The sequence below is a fragment of the Carcharodon carcharias genome, chromosome 4 (genome assembly GCF_017639515.1).
Source record: "Carcharodon carcharias isolate sCarCar2 chromosome 4, sCarCar2.pri, whole genome shotgun sequence".
Taxonomy (NCBI): Eukaryota; Metazoa; Chordata; class Chondrichthyes; order Lamniformes; family Lamnidae; genus Carcharodon; species Carcharodon carcharias.
The window spans coordinates 9817316-9836220 of NC_054470.1; the positions used below are offsets into that span (position 1 = coordinate 9817316).

The 18905-nt window shown below is 43.2% G+C and overlaps 1 protein-coding gene across 3 annotated transcripts in view; it reads left to right on the forward strand.

The window, feature by feature from the left end:
* LOC121276858 (tumor necrosis factor alpha-induced protein 8) overlaps positions 1 to 18905 on the forward strand; it is a 125314-nt gene that overhangs the window by 97299 nt on the left and 9110 nt on the right. The window contains exon 1 of one of the 3 annotated variants that reach the window (XM_041185430.1): positions 119 to 192. The exons of 1 other annotated variant lie outside the window; for it this stretch is intronic. In XM_041185430.1, the coding sequence (XP_041041364.1) occupies positions 165 to 192 (28 nt within the window). In that variant the 5' untranslated portion in view covers positions 119 to 164. Of the gene's footprint in view, positions 1 to 118; positions 193 to 7103; positions 7360 to 18905 lie in introns of those variants that run through there. One more of the 3 variants, XM_041185429.1, reaches the window with a different exon arrangement.

Consider the following 18905-nt stretch of genomic DNA (forward strand, 5'->3'; position numbering starts at 1 on the left):
GTTCTTTTTGCTGTTGGAATCAGTAACTAATTTTAGTACAAAAGCAAAATAACTGCCATTGCTGGAGAGCTGAAAGCAAAATGGAAAATGCTTTAGATATTCAGCAGGCCTGGTAGCATTGTGAAGAGAGAAACCGAGCTAATGGCTTAGATTTTCAAGGAGCCATGGAGACTGCAGGCACTTTCCAAGATGGTGAGTGGGAATAAAATCTAGAAGTCCTGGTCCCATTTCCGACAGATCTTATTTTTACTGGGGTGGTGGGGTGAGTGGGGGAATGGGGGTGAGATATGACTCTCACATGTGGGAATCCCACACTCAACAGAGATATTTGAACCCGGCACTAAGTTCAAATAGACCCCATTTTTGCTGGAGCAAGGGCCTTATCCCAGAGTGTGGGAGTTATGAATCTTTAGAGAAGTTGTAAATCTTCTTTTAAGACAAATAAGGTCTGTAGAACAGACAAGCTATCAAGTTATTTAAATCGCCAGCCATTTTAAAATTGAAAACGAAAACTGCCCGCCTATGTCTGTAAGAGTTGAAAAAACTCAAGTAGTCAAATTATTTAAATGCGAGAGTTATAGCAGTTTCAATAGCTGTTTGTTGACACAAACCTAAGTGCTATCATTATAGCATTAGAAATGCATGGCTGATTTCCTCAACTTATACTTATCACAATGGGTGTTGTAAATTCAGTTGGATTGACAGCTCAGGGGTTATTCAAAAATTAGGTTTCTTTAAAGTGGGATTATCAAAACAAATGCTTGTTTTTTAAGGGATTAATTACTTGAGGGGATTTAAATATATTGAAGGGCGTTCATGAATGGGGCCTTTTTTATGTATTCAAGTCTGTAATAGATGTTTCAAACTTTATTTCATTTCACTGCATCATGGCTCCTGAGAACTGCTTCTGGTGAATACAGGGTGACTTGACATGAAGGGTGTAAGGGCAAAGGGTGGTGGGTGGGAGGGACATGACTTGGCATGAGTTGTCATGGATGGAATGGAAAGTGGGTGGGGGAGAGGGATGAGGGCTAGATGGCCTAATGTTTAAGCAAACAACTGGGACAAAGTCCCAGGGAACCGAGGCAGGACTTTTAAACAGCACTCCTCGGCATTTGGCAGCCACAGTGCCCACCTGCAACCTGTATCTGAGGATGGCAAGCCTACCTCCATCTTGCACCCTTTCTCCCAGAAAGAAGATTCTGCCATTTGGAGCACTTTTTCCCCGGAAGGATGCAGAGAGCTGGGAAATTTCCAGACTCCCACTACCTTACTCGGGAGCAAAAAAATCCGGGCCCATGTTTCAGGCTGGTGACCTTTCATCAGAATTGCTATTTTGGCATCCATTGTATTGAGACCAAAGGGAGTATAGGGATTATGAAAATGGATGGGCATCAGACCTGCCAACCCACATGGGTTACTGGTGGGCTTTCCGGCAGACATCATAAGATTAAGGAATATTGCCATTTTGACATCTACATCATTTTCCAGCCTTGATTCTTGTACAAACTCCAGGTAGGAAGCATGTATCTAATGGGCATCTAGGAGTGCTAAGGAATCCGCTGCAGGCAGAAATTCATTTATAGGTCAGTATTAAAGGAACAGGTTTAAAGCAATTTTTGCACTGATTTTCATAATTATTTTCTTGCCTCCATCTATATTTTCATGTGCTTTTGTGTTAATTGCTCTGTTGCTTTTTTTTCTTCCAACTCCACTAATCGCTTCCCAAATGGAAATGCCGATCTCAGTTTTCTGAAGGACGAAAAGAAGGTTCAATAGGGTTCGTGCCTTCCTGTTGGCTCCTCATATCCATATCCACAGACAGACCTGCACTTTTTCATTTTGACAAATGATTAGTCAGTGTAGAGGCTCTTATTTCAAGAAGGGAGTGAAGGCAGCAGACCTAAAAGAAATGACACCACACCGGTGCTTCTCTGTCTCCTTTCAGCTGGACATAAAAGATCCTGTGGTACTAGTGAAGAAGACTTGAGGAATTATCCCACTATCTAGGCCAATATTCATTCCTCATCAGACATCCCTAAGACAGGTTGTCTGTTTATTTGCCTCGTTGCTGTTTGTGGGACCTTACAATACGTAAATTGTCGTGTTTCTCTATATTACAACAGTGACTACACTTCAGTATCCATGGAGTGCATTGGAATATCCAAAGTTGTGAAAAGCCCCATATAAATGCAAGTGAGTAACGCTGTTAGTAGTGTTGTATGAAAGAAGATATGCTAACTTGATCAAGAGCTGCATAACCTGATTGACCCTGGCTGTAAAAAAAAAACCCACAATCGTATGTACATGCATTGTCACCATCACCTGACAATGACTATGGGAACTGTTTTCTGAGTCCACAGAGGGCCAAATGCATGACTGTATCATCTGCTGTCAGGGCTCTTGCATCTATTATTTTGTGAAATCTGACATAGGTAGATAGACAGTACTGGTTAGTTTAGTCCTTCCACCTGCTTCCAGGAATTCTGCAGCATTGATTGATGGAGATGGTGCTGTGGGTTGGCAGACAGTCACTTTCCTCACAGCAATACCTCCACTTTAGCAACCAAATTATAGAGGCACTTTTAACCCCACCACCCCAAACCATACCCCTGAGGATCTGTTGGAAAGGGGAAGGGAATTAAATGTTTAAACAACTAAAACCTCACTGCTGCTTTCTGTGAGAATGCCTACTTCCGTTTTAACTGGGGAAGGCTGTAGGGTGGGCAAGTGACCCGCTGTTAAGAGGTGGATAATGTAATTTAATTATCTTAATGATGCTGCGCTCCTCTGATTCTAATAGTCTTATAGATTTAAGGCAGAATGGTCCCAGATTTGCACTAAGTGCCACATCAGGCAGGAGTAAAAGGATGTTTTACCCATCAGCCACAATGGCAGCTTTTCACACCATACCCTCCCAATCCCACCTCATTAATCATGCAACCCCATGAAACACACCATTTTGATGGCAGGCGGGCTCTCATTTGCCAACCACACCGTCACCTCGCCACTTCATCATGCTGGGCACCACATTTAAAGTACAGCCACGTGCACACCTTTTAGTGCTTCCAGCCCAGGACTACTGCAAAGGAGAGATGGTCCCGAAAGGCAAGATGACTACAGCCCCCTGGTTTAATGACGCGTCCCTTGAGCACCTTTTGGATGCCATGGAGGCTCACCGGGATGTCCTCTACCTTGCTCTGGCCGTAGTGGGGGGTGGGGGGGGGGCGTGGTCAGCGACATTCCCACTCTGGCTTGGTCGGCAATGGCAGTGGCGATCAGTGCCAGTGCTACACAGAAGAGGTTGGCCACCCAATGAAGATAGGTTATGGTTGGCGGGCAGGCCAAAAGGCCAAGTGGCCTTTGCACTTTGTTGAAAACCTCATCCGTGGGTGGGATGAGGTTTCCAACAGCTATTTAAAAATTAAATAAAAATTGAAACCTTTCATTATTAACATGTCCCTGCTCATGTGACAGAGTCAGAGTCACATGAGGGGACCATGTTTTACAACATCTTAGAAATCTTTATTTTTAATTTTCTAAACTCTTCATCTCCCTGAAGCAGCTCTGTGCCTCAGGGAACTTTTCCCAGCATGCACCCATGCACATGCGCAAACTTGTGCGCTCACTCTCCTCCCTCCCAACACAGGCAGCGCTGAGCGCTTTTGCACGTATTTCATGATGGGCTGGCATTAACTGCAACACCAGAATGAAATCGTTGCCTGGCTCTGATTGTGGGTGCCCCCAACAGCTCCCACCCGCTCTATGAGGGGAAAAAAATCCTCTCCAGGTTTCCTGAAGCAATACCTTTTGAGAAATATTACTGCAAAGAAAATAGCCTTGACAAGGTGGATGACGAAAGGATGCTTCGTCTTGTGGCTGACTCCAGAACAAGGAGGCACTGTTTTTAAAATTAGGGGTCGCCCTTTTAGGACAGAGATGAGGAGAATTTTTTTCTGAGGGCTGTGCAACTTTGGAATTCTCTGCCTCAGAAGGTGGTGGAGGTGGGGTCATTGAATATTTTTATGGCAGAGGTAGATAGATTCTTGTTAGGCAAGGGAATCAAAGGTTATCGGGGTTAGATGGGAATGTGGAAATCGAAACGCAAGATCAGCCATGATCTTATTGAATGGTGGAGCAGGCTCGAGGGCCAAATGGCCTACTCCTCCTGTTCCTATTTCTTATGTTCTTATGTTGTTTCACCGATACCTGGAGTTCATTGCAGAAAGCATTTTAGAAATATGGCATCCACTTTTGTTGTCCTGGCAAGGCTACTGTTCTGTGAGTGACCTGTGCACACCTACAATGTAATGATAAAAACAAAAAAACTGCGGATACTGGAAATCCAAAACAAAAACAAAAACAGAATTACCTGGAAAAACTCAGCAAGTCTGGCAGCATCGGCGGAGAAGAAAAGAGTTGATGTTTCGAGTCCTCATGACCCTTCGACAGAACTTGAGTTCGAGTCCAAGAAAGAGTTGAAATATAAGCTGGTTTAATGTGTGTGTGTGGGGGGCGGAGAGAGAGAGAGAGAGAGAGAGGTGGGGGGGGGGTGTTGTTGTAGGAACAAACAAGCAGTGATAGAAGCAGATCATCAAAAGATGTCAACAACAATAGTACAAAAGAACACATAGGTGTTAAAGTTGGTGATATTATCTACACGAATGTGCTAATTAAGAATGAATGCCCTACCATCCATTCTTAATTAGCACATTCGTTTAGATAATATCACCAACTTTAACTTTAACACCTATGTGTTCTTTTGTTCTATTGTTGTTGAAATCTTTTGATGATCTGCTTCTATCACTGCTTGTTTGTCCCTACAACCACACCGCCCCCCCCCCCCACCTCTCTCTCTCTCTCTCTCTCTCTCTCTCTCTCTCTCTCTCTCCGCCCCCCACACACGCACCTTAAACCAGCTTATATTTCAACTCTATCTTGGACTCGAACTCAAGTTCTGTACAATGTAATGAGCTCCACTTTGTGTCACTTTGAGGCTGACTCAACACACAATGCCTGGTCCGCAAGGAGCCAACAAAGAGTCTGCTGGAAACTTGCACCATAGTAATGGTGCATCGACAAGCGCTAGACATAACCATTTTCATGAAATTGTGCATATGTTTCACAGGGCCAAATTTTCTGGGAGTGTTTGCAGAGCACCTTGCAGAAACAGTGAGAATTCAATTTTTCTTAGCTCTGTCCTTTCCTTTAAAATCCATGACGATGACCGATTTACTGGGTCTCATTGCTTCGATCACTGCTGCCGGTTAGACTGAACTTGAATGGTGCTAGTGACCTGGCGTGCATTACTGTGCCAAGATTGATTTTTCTTAAACAGAGATGTGTTTTCATTGAGATTTGCTCATTTATTTAGTTGAAGTAAGAATAATGACCTTCCATCCATACTACATGGCTGGAATGGTTCCTAGAATTTAATGCTTGTATCAATTCACAATTCCAAACCCATAACAGTGTCAATCACTAAGTTAAACATAAATTAACAACCCAAACATGTGCTTCTTTCAAAATTTATATTTAAAACTGCATTCAGTTCCACATCAATGGGCTAATGCACCAGTAAATCTTTTGTTGATGGAATAAAGAGTTTTAACTCATGCAAATGGGAGGAGGCATGAATATAAACATAGATATATCCGTGAAATGAATAATGAAATTGTTACTTCTCACAGATCTTACACTGAGTATTTAATATATTTCCCCTCCAATAGACAGCATATGCTTTGAATTGTAGTAGTCTGCTAACATCTGAGAACACTTAAAACTTAGAAGCCTTTAATTATCTCAGGTGCCTGCAGTCACTTTTACTGCTCATATTACATCCAGAAATAACATCAGAAAACAAAATAAATAGCCTGAGTGACATATTTGTCGTCCATTCTCAAACAGGATTCATTGGCTAAGTGTGCGCTTATATAAACCAGAATAAACAGCTGAATAATGTGACATTATTCAAGTGACCAAAATCAGAATTGACAGCTTCCAAATCCCCAGTATCCTTGCTCTGATGTATTTTAATGAGCCTGCCAGCAAATGTTGGTTTAAATTCGCCACTAGAGGATTGGGGCACGAAATGGTCGAACTTAATAGGGTTTGGGGTCCAATGTGCCGTTCCAGCAGATTCCGGGCCATGGTTACAGAAGTGGTGTCGTAAATAAAAACAAAAATACCTGGAAAAACTCAGCAGGTCTGGCAGCATCTGCGGAGAGGAACACAGTTAACGTTTCGAGTCCGAAAGACCCTGCAACAGAACTAAGGAAAAATAGAAGAGAGGTGAAATATAAGCTGGTTTAAGGGGGACAAGTGCAAATGTTCTTTCACAGTGGAAGGAAATAAACATTTCTCTGACATTAATGGATCGGCATGGCACTGTGTGTAGTAAGAATAACAAGTGAACTGGAAACACGTTTGTTAATATACCAAACGTTCTGATTCATGACTGACATCAAACAGCATGTTTTCAACCAAAAAAAAGTGTTGAGATTTTATTACACACCAGCAATATGAAACATTTTGAAGCTCGTTGTTTGATTTGGTACAAACACTTGAGATATGCGGGATAATTTTAACATCATAACCTGCTTGGCAGGAAACTGAGTCCTCAATGGAAAGTAAAAGCCAGGCAGGGTACAACCCGGGTGGCAAATCCAATCGTGCCGCTTTCCCATTGAGCTTGTTAGATTAAAATCGCCCCATAGTTATAAGATGGGAGGAAGTAAACCTGTTTTAGTACCTAGGCTGTTAGCCGTTCTGTTAATTATCAACAAACAAAACAGATTGGGATTCAGTATTAGATCCTACAGGCTGTGGGTAGGAATGCTGTTAAGCTTCCAAATAGCTTTGGAATGGTAATAATAGGTGTGGTGCAAATTAGCTTTAAAAGAATGCCATCTATTAGCCCTGCTCTTGCTGATTGTAAGTGCTTGGAATTTTGTACTGCAATAATGAAACTACTAAAATAAGACAGTGCTTGTTGTGTTCTCTGACTGGCCTCTTGTCTGTAGTTGTTGATCTTATCACGTGTTGAAGCGGTGAGTGCTAACACGTTGATTTGGCTCCACCCTTATTCATGAGGGAGGGAGGATCGCTTAAGAATTATGAAGTAAAAGTTGGCATAACTAACTGAAAGAACAGTGTTTTTTTTGAACACTTCTTGAAGGCAGTTCAAAAAGGGGCAGGAAGTTCCTGATTTTAGTTTTCATGTGCTTTTTGTTCCTTTTGAGTGTGCGCCACTTTATATAGAAGATCTAAAGGCTAATGGTTTAAAACACCTTGCGAGTGACAACTTTTCACTTAATCTGATTTTTACAATGGAGTCATCAGCTGATGAGTTAAAAGAAGGTATGTTTCCTCTTTTACATAGGCTCTGCAGCTGGTACTTAAGCCTTGAATTTAAAAAAAAAATTTTTCTCTGTTGAAAAACTATATTTGTGGATAAAGCACCCTTCAAGAGTTGTTTCAGCATTTTTAATGTCTTTTGTCAGCTGGTAAATTGATATATACCCACTGGCAGAGCAAAGACTGCACTGGACTTAACTTTGGAAACAGATGTGATGACAGTGTTCCAAGCAAAGCTTCTTTCTTTCAGTGAAATTTCCATAGTTATTGAAATATTCATGTCTAGAACTAATGCTTAAAAAAATAGAAATATTCAAAAACCTTTGAAACAAGAAGTTCCTTAGAATCTGACTATACACTTAACGGAAGTGGTGCCAGCTTTTTAAAAAGCCAATCTGTCTTGCTTAGAAACGATTGTAATGCAGCAAGATAATACATTTGTGTGGCAATGTTAAACATTTTTGTTAATCAGTTAGAAAGCACCTTTTGTTAGTCTTTTTGGTGTTCTTGTAGCTTATAAAGAAAGCAGCAGGATGCACAGTATTGCTGCGTCTCTGCAAGGCTCTTGACTTTTGAGTTGAGAAGTGGCAGACTTCTGACTTAGGATTTCTAAGTGAAATGACATAATAAATAAATATAGATTAATTTATTGCTCTTTGCTGGATAAGTAACTAACATTTTTTTCATGTATTGAAGCGAGTGGTGTTAGATAACATGTTACTGGGTGCTGTACTTTTGTAATGTACCTCTGTGTCAGTGCCAAAGACTGATATGAAGCTACCAATCTGGTAGTGCAATAAACCAGCCTTCAATTCCTAGGGCTGAATCTTACTTATGTCGGGCGGTTGTTTTAAAGTTATAATTTTCCCTAAGTGTTGACATTTTTTATTAGCTAATGTTTTAGAAGTACAAATTCCATTTTTAAACAGTTAGCCAAAATACTGACTTTTTCATGTGTAAGGCTGAAGTATATGACTTGAGAATTACAACCACACCATTTGCCCCACAACCATTAAACACTCTGAAGAGAATTAATTGGCTGGGGGCAAGATTTCCACCCCTCATCCAGGAGAAAATCCTGCTTCAGCGAGCGGCTAGCCGTCCAACTGGTCAGCATCGCTGCAGTCCCAGCAGTGCTACTGGGAGTGATGGCCATTGCTCAGCCTGGTAGAACTGCTTGTAGTCCAAGTGCCGGAGCCCACAAGATCAGGGAGGTGCAGGATCTTGCAGCGGGTGTGGGAGCGGAGATCGGAGCGTGTGAAGGGAGCTGTGGGTGGGGGAGGGGGTCATGATGGCAAGGCCAGGGTAGTGTGGGGGGAACCCAATCTGGAAAGGAGGCAAGTGATGGAGGCACCCCTCTTTACCATCTGAGACCTGAGCAGGATAACCTGCTGGACTTCCCCCCAGTCCCTGAACTCCTTCTGTTGGCTGAAAAATTGCAGCTGTGAGAGAAGCGGTCCTTTAGTGGCCAATTATTGGACACTTAAGGGCCTCAATTGTGGAAAGGGCAGATGGGTCGCACTCATTTTCTCCCATCTCCCATAAATTGTGGACAATCAGGAGTGGGCAAGAGGGGTTTGGGAATTTTATGGGACCCCCCCTGCCTGCAAACCCGTCGATTGGGGACCGTAAAATTATGCCCAGTGTGACATTCTCAGTGCATGGTATTTTCTTTTCTTTAGCTTTCATCTAACTATAAATAGAGTTGCTGGCTGGCAAAGCTCTTTTTCGTCAGTGTATATTTCTTGTCATTTTTAAGTTTCCCAAATTTAGTTATGTAAGCATCTCCTGTCCTCCAATTAATCACAGACCATTCTTTGATCTCACTGCCTCCTTTTCCATGGCTCTACTCCTCCATATAAGCTGTTCATTTCGAACAGTCCCTGGTCCTGAAGACAGAGCAATGACTGGAAATGTTAACCCGAGCTTCCTCCCTCCCCTGTTGCTGCCCAAACTGCCTTCATTGCTGCCTTGGACCTACCAATTGAAGTGGCAGGCCTGGCTCCATCCTGCCCTGCCTCCTTAGAACAAGGTGTTGTCAGGTGGCCGAGTTGTACTATTAGCAATAGAGTTGAACTGCAGACACTTCTAAAGTGGAAGCATTACGTTTATTTACCATATACTCAGCAGCAATTACATAAGTGCTTTCAACTCCAACTCCATCTCTACATTGTTTGTTGAGGTAGCCCACGCTACTCTCCTACTGTTATTACGGATCATGTGATCTTTCCTAACAAGTATTATTCTTAAAGGTACATTACACACTAAATAAAACTATAACTAATGCAGTGGGCAGGAACTGTTTTTTTTTTTAAGGAGATGGGCCTGCCAGGTCAGGAAGTTTCCTGACTTAACCTCCCAGCCTCCTCCATGAAAACCTGAAGCCAACAGATGTGTTGAGAGCATTTTTTTTCCATTTCGTTCTTCCCCTTGGGTGTCCTGTCCTGTATTTGTTCCTTTAACACAATGAACAACGGGAAGAATTCTTCCCCAATCGGCTGGGGTGGGGGGGGTGGGTGGGGTTCAGGAGCGGACGTGTACAGGCGCACCTCCAATGGGCGCCCCCGATTGGGGGCACGCTGCCATTTTAAGTGGGCGGGCCAATTTAAAAACCTGCACGAAACCTCATCCCGCCAGTGGATGAGGTTTCGTGCTTTTCTGAAGTCGGCCTGCCGGGCAACCTTAAAGTTGGAAGGGCAGGTTCTATAACTACTTTAATTAGTTTTTAAATGGCCTCAATTGGCTGTTGACAGGTCAGCGGTCACACAGCTGATTTGGCTGCGCCCCCACCGACCTGAAAATTTAAATGACGCAGGGTGATGTCAGGAGTTCTGCCCGATGTCATCCTGCGTCATTTTATGCATTGGCAAGCAGGCCCCCCACCCCCACCCCCCCAGCTTGCCGAGCTCAATATCCTGCCCAATGTATATTTTTAAGTATAAGGCTCTGAAGATCATCGGAGTGCAATCCCAGTGTTTACCTACCAAAACAGTAACTTTAATGAAATTGCACCTTTCTTCAGGAGTCTAGGCTAATTCTTTTGCTGCATGTTCAGTTACAATTCACGGGCTGATTCTTACTCTGCGCTCTCAATGGGCTGAGAAAGCCAAAATAATTACTTGCAGTGAGAGAGAGAGAGAGAAAGATCCCAGCATTCTGGTCTGTAGTTAAAGTTGGTGTTCTAAAAGGATGAGATCAAATACTTAAAAGTCTTGAATCCATCAAACTGCTGATGAACCCTGGACCCAGGCGTGAAACAATGTGTAACCCATTGCGTTCAAAACAATAAAGAACCTTTATGATCATATAAAGCTGAATTAGCAATGGGATAGCAGATAGAGATGCTGAACATGTACATCAAAACACACAACAATGAACTTCGGAAATTAAACACTAACACCAGCTTGATGTATCGATGGAAGGCTGTATTTGGTTTTGAAAAAAATCATTCATGGGATGTGGGTATTGCTGGCAAGGCCAGCATTCATTGCCCACCCCAATTGCCCTTAAGAAGGGCACTACACTAAGGAATTTAGTGAAAACAAATTTGGAATGGGAATTTTACTTAGCATCTTTACTCCGAACTTCAGATCTGGCCTTAAACAAGCAAGTATCTTTCAGCTGATATTTTTAACTGACCCACAGGACATTAAGTCATAAGAATTTATGGCAAATCACATTTCTGCTTTCAGTGAAACTGGAAGGAAGAACCTTTTGTGTGAGAAGTAACATCTGCATGTGCAAAGATGTGTTGTGATCATTTCCTTTATTGCATTGGTTCAAATTTTTTTTGAAAAATAAGTGGTTATGAAAATGTAGTTATTCAATGAACTATATAACAATTTTTCTTTCTTACAAATTGTATTAGTTAAATGTCACATTTTGTTTGCTTATGCAAACTGTAGTAAATTGTGATCATTTAAAAATTAAAAATATATCGTAAAAATATATTCGTATGTTCGTAAAAGACCAATTTGTAAAACAACTTTGCTTTGTTAATTTTGAGTGTAGTTAAAGATCATTTTTCTAAAGACATTTCTATTAAAATTTCAGTTCACTCATTCATCTCTCAGAGAATCTTTTCCAGACACTCTTCTACAAAAATCCTGATAATACCAGACTAGTCAACATGGGCAGGGTTCAGACAGATGAGCCTTGATTTTCACTGAGTCGAGGTGACTCAGGAGTCTTTTAAAGGAGTGGGTGGGTCTCGATTCCAGGATTCATGACCCCATACCCTAGCTGTCTGATTTTGAGGAGTGCCTTTTAGAGGATGTAGTTTGGTTTCCTATCGAAAGCCTGCATCCGGCACTCCCGAGTTGTGGTTCCCAGCCCCTCAGAGGAGCTATGAACACTAGTCTGGATGAGGGGACCTTTTTAAAAGGTAAGTTCAATAGGTCTCCCTCATGCCCCTTATACGAAGCTCTGCACTTCCACCCACCTCTCGCCCGAGAGAGCCCCATGTAATACATAATGAGGCTTGGTTTAGAGCCCAGACATCCTTTAAGCTTATTGAAACATCTGCGCCCCAGTGCAAACATTGTTTTATTGACAGCTCAGGCTCTCTGATCTTTGCTGTTCTGACGTTCAACCATTCTGATGAAAGGTCATCTCGACCTGAAAGGTTAAATCTGTTTCTTTCCACAGATGCTACCTGACCTGCTGGGTATTTCCAACATTTTTAATTTTTCTTTCAGATTTCCAACACCTGCAGTATTTTGCTTTCATACTAGGGCTTGCCACATGCTTTAGGTCACAGCTGGTTTTCCACAAGTCAGCAGAGAAAATGAACCCTAAACATCATGGCCCATATTTCCCTTTCTCAATAGTGGTGAACACTGAAGTTCACCACCATCGAAGACCATTCTGGTACCACAACCTCTGGGAACCAGACTTACCCTGAAATGTGGAACTTGTGGTGCACCTACATGGACTCCAGAAGAGTTCACAGTGATGGTCCCGCTGTTGCTAGTGTTAAAGTGACAGGGGCCATTAGTTTGAAAACTTTGCCTGTTGTACTCAACTTGCATGGATTTTAAGTTAGGGCTGATAATCATAGGCACAAATCAAGGAATCAGCCTTCTCTTACCTGCATCTGGCTCCTGACCTTCTCAGGGCTTCAGGACATATTGGTCTTCCTCCCTGGGGACCCCACCCACCGTCAGTTGGTAGGTAAGCACACACTGATTTGCCTTTCGTTCAAAAATCACGTCTGGCCCCAGGCTCTACACGATGCAAGGCCAGGACCCGGAAATGGTTCAAACCCCAAAACAAAAATTCAGTTCCATGAGTTCTTGAGTCCTTGTTGAGGAGAGCAACCTACTACATATCACGATATATCACTATTACCCATCTTTGGTGAGTCTGGGGATGGTTGTGATGAGTTTGGGGTTTTGTTTGCTGGATACAATTATGTGATGTATCTGTCTTTTGCTTGATTGGTTTCTGGGACAGCTCTTGCAACTTGTTTCTAGATTTAGTGAGGAGGACATTGCAGGATCAGTATAGCTGGATGTGGCTTTGTCATCTCCTGATCCAGTGCCTAGGTCAGAGCTGAATGCTCCCTTGGATTTTATTCTTGTTCTTCTTTACACCAATTTGATACAACTGCTGGTCTTGCTAGGCCATTTCAGAGGGCAGTTAAAAGTCAACCACGTGGGACCCAGAGTCACACGTTGGGCAGACTGAAGTATCCTTCAGTAATGAAAATTAGTGAAGAAATTGGGTTTTTAAAACAACCCCGTAGCTTCGTGGTCACTTTTATTGACACCAGTTTGTTATTTAACTGAAATCAAATTCTCAAGCTGTCATACTGGGATTTGGCATTCAGTTAACTAGTCCAGCAGCATAGCCATTGCACTACTGTACTTTCTCTGTGAGCTGAGTCATGTTTCAGTAGCTAAATGGCCTCCAGGAGCATTTTCTTCATTGTTAAGTACTTGCATAAAAATGATGCTGCACCATGTGCTGAGATGAGGCAGTTATGTGAAATGGGTTATAACCTTATGAGATTTTATTTATTGAGAATTCTTGTATAAGACCAAGGTTCCTAGTGGAGGAAACCAGGGAGGCAAAAAAACTGCACAATGTGTAATTGTTTAGTTTATAATTCTATTTAATTTAAGATTGACAAAGCAAAGCGTTGTTATAGTCCAAGAAATAAATAATCATACATTCTCAATTAAACTGTTTGATTAGTCATGTTTTATTCCTTTAGAAGTGTATGATATATTTCTTGCACCATAACCTATTTTTATATCAGTTGATTAAAACTGCAGATAAATACAATTAGACTTAGCTTTCAGTTGTATTAGAAAGCAGCATTCAATACAAAACAAAAAACACCAGTAAAGGGAGAAAAGCACACAAAAATGACTTGATTTTAGTTTCAATTTTGTAAAGCTCCATCGGAGACTCAGAACCTCAGAGGGACAAGTACAAGTTACTTTAAAGAATAAAAACAAAAAACCTGCTGAGTTTTTCCAGGTAATTCTGTTTTTGTTTTTACTTTAAAGAATGCTGCAATTCCTGACAAAGACAAGAGGCAGGATATTGGCTGCAGCATGAGTCTAAGTAAAGTTTAAACAAGTGTGCAAACGGGCCCCTCGTTGGATTTGGTGACTTTGCACCATTCCCTCATCTGCAGTGCTATTTACTTTTGAAACACACACGTACGTTGTGTGGACGGCCTGGTCATAAGGAGCAGACATCTTAAGGGTGCATGCCAAGAACTTGTGGTAACACCATGACCTGTACTGTACAATGATGGTTTACAAGGACTCTTAATTTCTTTATAATTTATTAGCTAAATCTGTTGCCATCCAAGCTTTGCGCTACTCTCAGCACTCGTTTGGTGTTTTTTTTTGCATTTGCTTTTGTTTTGAGTTCATTGAGCCTCTGGCAGCTTGATCCTGTGCACACCTGTGGTCATCCTCCCCCTGACCAACTGCTGCTTTGAACTATCGTCTCCCTGCACTGCTACTCTCCCCACCTGTCAAGTTCCCCAGGATGTTTAATAAAAACCACAAGCTATCCGTATTTGGAGGCTAAGGGCTGGAGTTTGGCTACTGAAGCGGGAAACTTGATTCAGGACATTTCCCTGCTTGGCGGACCTGCCTCAGTTTACAGCACTCAGTCATACACAAATTTCGCTCCAGGGGAGCAGATGTGGGACAGGGTTGGAGGCCTGTGGTCCTGGAAGCATATCCTAGGTGGTTACAAGGGTAGGTGGGTGATATGGCAGGCTGGTTAGATGGCCCACCTTGGTTTTCTGGGACTTTGTCCCAGTTGCAATAAAAGCATTTAGGCTCTCTATTCCTCACCCCTTAAACCTTCCCATACCCTCCCATGCCAACTCATACTCTCCACCCACTCCAATGGCTCCTCATATATCCTCAGTGCCAACTCATGCCCTCCACCCATGGCCCCTCATACCCTCCATGCCAACTTAATGCCAAATCACCCCAGTGTCCTCTATGGGCAGACCTTAGGAACTATGTGGAGATGAAATAAAAAAAAACTTCTAAAAATGTAAGAGAGCACTTACTTTTCACACTTGATAGTGAAAAATCCATTCATGAAGCCCATGCAAACCTTTCAAATCTCAAGTGATTAATGGGCAGGATTTTTCCGTTGGCGCGTGGGAGTGAGCCCGACATGCTGATGTGTAAGGTGACGCACGATGATGTCGGGCATGCGCCCCGAGGTCATCACGCAGTTCCGCGATATTTCGTTCGGCGGACGCCTGCCAGATTTGGCTACATGCCCGCCGATATGTAGATGGCCTGTTAAGGCCATGAAGGAACTAAGTCAAGTACTTGTTAACGCTGCCCGTCCAGGTTGGCAGACAGGCGAAAAGGTCAAGCGGCCTTCGTGTTTTTTAGGAAACCTCATCCACGAGCGGGATGAGGTTTCCTAAAGCTTTTGTTCAATTATTACATTTTTTTCATAAATATAAAAACATGTCACAACTCATGTGACACAGTTACATGAGGGGACATGTTTAAATAAATTTAAAAACGTTTTATTTCATAATTTCAGAAGCCCTTCAATCTCCCTGAGGCAGCTCCATGCCTCGGAGATTGAAACGTTCTTTCACGCGCATGTGCATGAAAGAGCGCTGACCCTGACTCTCCCTCCTCCCCCGCCCACACAGGTCACGCTGAGCGCTACTGGTCACGTCTTACACTGGGAGGGCCTTAATTGGCCAGACCACGTAAAATGGCAGCGCAGAGCCGATCGTGGGCAGCAATCGGCTTCGTGCCCGCCCCCACACACTCCTGCTGAGCCCACCTGCCGTATGAAAAATTCTGCCCAATCTCTTATAAAAACAAACAAACTTCTATTCATATCCCACATCACAAACTGTTAATCCCTTTAATACTTTTTTAGCTGTCAATCAAACTGTGAACTCGGAGCCTCCTGCTGAGATAATTGTAACTTTTCAAAGTGAGCCAAGCTTGCACAATGACAAAATAATAGCCTTTAGGGAAATGTCACCAAATACTGCACAAACAAATCCTACACCAGCTGGCCTGTCAATCAGTGCAATCCAGCAGAGGTTTTTTTTTTAATCAATCACTGACAGCTGCAGCCAGTTTTGTTTCTACAATTTAAAGAGCGGTAGATTTCAAAACAAACTTAAGATGATGACAGTTGAACAGACCATATCCACCCTTCGAGAGGATTTACGTCTACTATATGGGCTGAATTTTAAGCTCATCGGCTGGGCCCGACCTGACCGAACGTAAAATGACGAGCATTGACGTTGGGCGAGCGTCCCGAAGTCATCGCGCACTCATGCCGGAGTTGGCAGTGTGCCCGCCGACAATTAAAAGGCCTATTAAGGCCATAAAAAAGGTAATTAAGAGAAACTTTTCACTGCCCATCCAACTTTACGGTTGGTAGGCAGGCTAATGGGCCAAGAGGCCTTTGCAATTTTTTGGAAACCTCATCCACGATGATGTTGCTAACAGCTAACAAAATAAGTTTTTAAAAAAAATTTAATAACATGAAAGAGTCACATGAGGGGACCTGTTTTATAACATTTTTAAAACTCAAACTAATCTCCCTGCACAGGGAGTGCTCAGTGCTTCTGGGTGCACATCACGCTGGGCGGGCCTTAATTGGCCCGCCCACTTAAAATGGCGGCACGCAGCCGCTTGCGGGCGGCAATCGGCTGCGCACCCGCTCCTGTCCAACCACCGCCCCCCCCAACTGCCCCCCCACCGACGAGGAGAAGATTCTCCGCACGAGCAGGGACATGTTGCAAAGGGTTCAGAAAACTTACTCGTTTTATTTTTAATTAACATCGGAAATCTCATCCCGCCCGTGGATGAGGTTTCCTCAAAAACCGAAAAGCCGCTTGGCCTATTGACCCGGCCGCCAATCATAAGGTTGGACGGACAGGGAAGAATTTTATTGAATTCATAAGTCAAAGGCCTTAATTGTCGGCGGGCATGCTGCCGACTCATGGGCATGCCCGCTGACCGAAATACCCTGCGCGTTCGCAATGACTTCGGGACGTTCGCCCGATGTCATTGTGCGCTACTTCATGCTCGTGCGTGTCCGGCACGCGCCACACACAGGTGGAAATTCAGCCCCTGACTCAAAGGAGAAAGAGAGAAAAAGGCAAACAAAAGAAAAAAAAAACTGAGGGACCGAAAGCTACAGCAGCAGTGGACAAAGAGATAATGGAGTAAAACATTTTTTTTTTAGAAATGGAGAATTGCTGTAGCGTAAGAAAGAGAAACTGCAACAGATCCAGATAGGAAAAGGAACAGAAGCAGGGGGAAAAAAAAGAGGAAGGAAGGGAAATAATAAAGAAACCAAGGAGAGAAAACTAGAAAAGTGGAACTGAAAGAACCAGGGAGTTGAGAAAGAGGCTGTGGTTGGTGACATGCCTTGCCTAGCAGTTTAATTATGGAGCGTCAGACCCCAATGTTGTTCCCCACTAGATCACTCTACCATAGGACTTAACGACTGCATAAAAACCAAGCCAGTGCCCCTTATGTGAAATATATTGGAGAAGAATACAAAGAAATTGGCAAGCATCTCTCTGAAGTAAATGTCTCAGCTAGAAAGTGACTTTTTCAACTCAAAGGTGACTCTTTTTCCTGCAAGAAGTCTTGACTTGGAGAACAGACGGAGGCCAGCTTGGACGTTTAGGATCCGCCTAGCTCCTGTCCCGCCAGCTCAACTGCAGCAACCTAAATAGTGTTGATCTGCTGCGGGAGCACCCCACCCACACTCACCCACTCCCACCCCAGCTTTGCTTCCTACAAAGCAGCCAGTAAGATTTAAAAAGGAAATGTGTTTCCATTGCTGCTTTGAAAACAGCTGTGGAGTGAGTGCTGAAAAGTCCACCTGTTCCAACCAATGTGCCTTTGCCCTGTGCGCTACAGCGGGATTATTGGCTCAGATCTTCTGGTCCACGATGGAGCCTATGGCTGAGTGTAATTTAAACTGCCCGGTTAACCATTTTACACCAGAGCCTTTGCATCTTCCGGTCCCAGCTCCAGTTTGAATCCAGTGGTGGGTAGAGATGAGAGGTAATTCCAGCAAAATCACACCAGGATGAGTATAGGGCAAACAGCCCAAGTCTCCATCGTTCTGACCAACTGATGCCACTGTTGTAAGGAATCACGCAGCAACCCGGGCAGAATAAAATGGGCAATTGGAAGTTTAAATTTCCTGCGTAAGCCCTGAGCTTGTGCACCTCATGACTTCCCCAGGATTCGAGGTGCATCAGCAACTGAAGTTGAGTCATTCGCCGCTCCCCATATTGGAAGATTCAAGCCGTTGCTTTTTCCCTCCCAATCCCAATTACTGGCAAGCTGGGATACCTGCCCCCCCACCACTCCATTACTGGAGAGAACAGACCTCAACTTCCAGCCAAAACCAGAGGTTACAGAAGGAAGGGGGCTTCATAAAAAAGATTCCCAGCCAGAACCCAGATGTCCCCCCTAATACTCAGGACTCCCAGCACAGTGAGCGAGTAACACCTCCAAATCACACCATGGAGGGAAAAAACAGTTCACAATTTTCAAATCTCAGTAAAAGTCAGTAATGCTGGAGTTCCATTTTAAGGTATACAAGACCAGTTCAGACAGGGTTTTACTGGTACCGTTCATTTCCAAGTTTTACTGTTTACCTTTTGCTCTCTGTACGAGAAGCATAGACATCTTGGGCCGGCCAACACATTCTGAGCACACAAACAAATACACTGTGGCCGAGGGCTCACCTGATTCCAAGAATAGTTTGGATCACACCTGACTACCTCAAATTAGTGGAAGCAATTAGAAACCTTCCTAGCAACAATGCAGAATAGTCATGCAAAGGTCAGAGAGCTCTGCAGTGTAAATGTAGCAGCAGCTCATTGATAGCAGGCTAATGAGTCACAGTGTTCACAATGACACAAGCTTCATGGCAGTAACAACAGGCAGCCCATAGCATGCCAAAAGTGAAAATTGGTCCCATTCAGTTGAAAGGAGAGATATTGAGCAGTAAACTTAACCTGCCAGATTAAATTTTGTTTTGTGTGAAACACT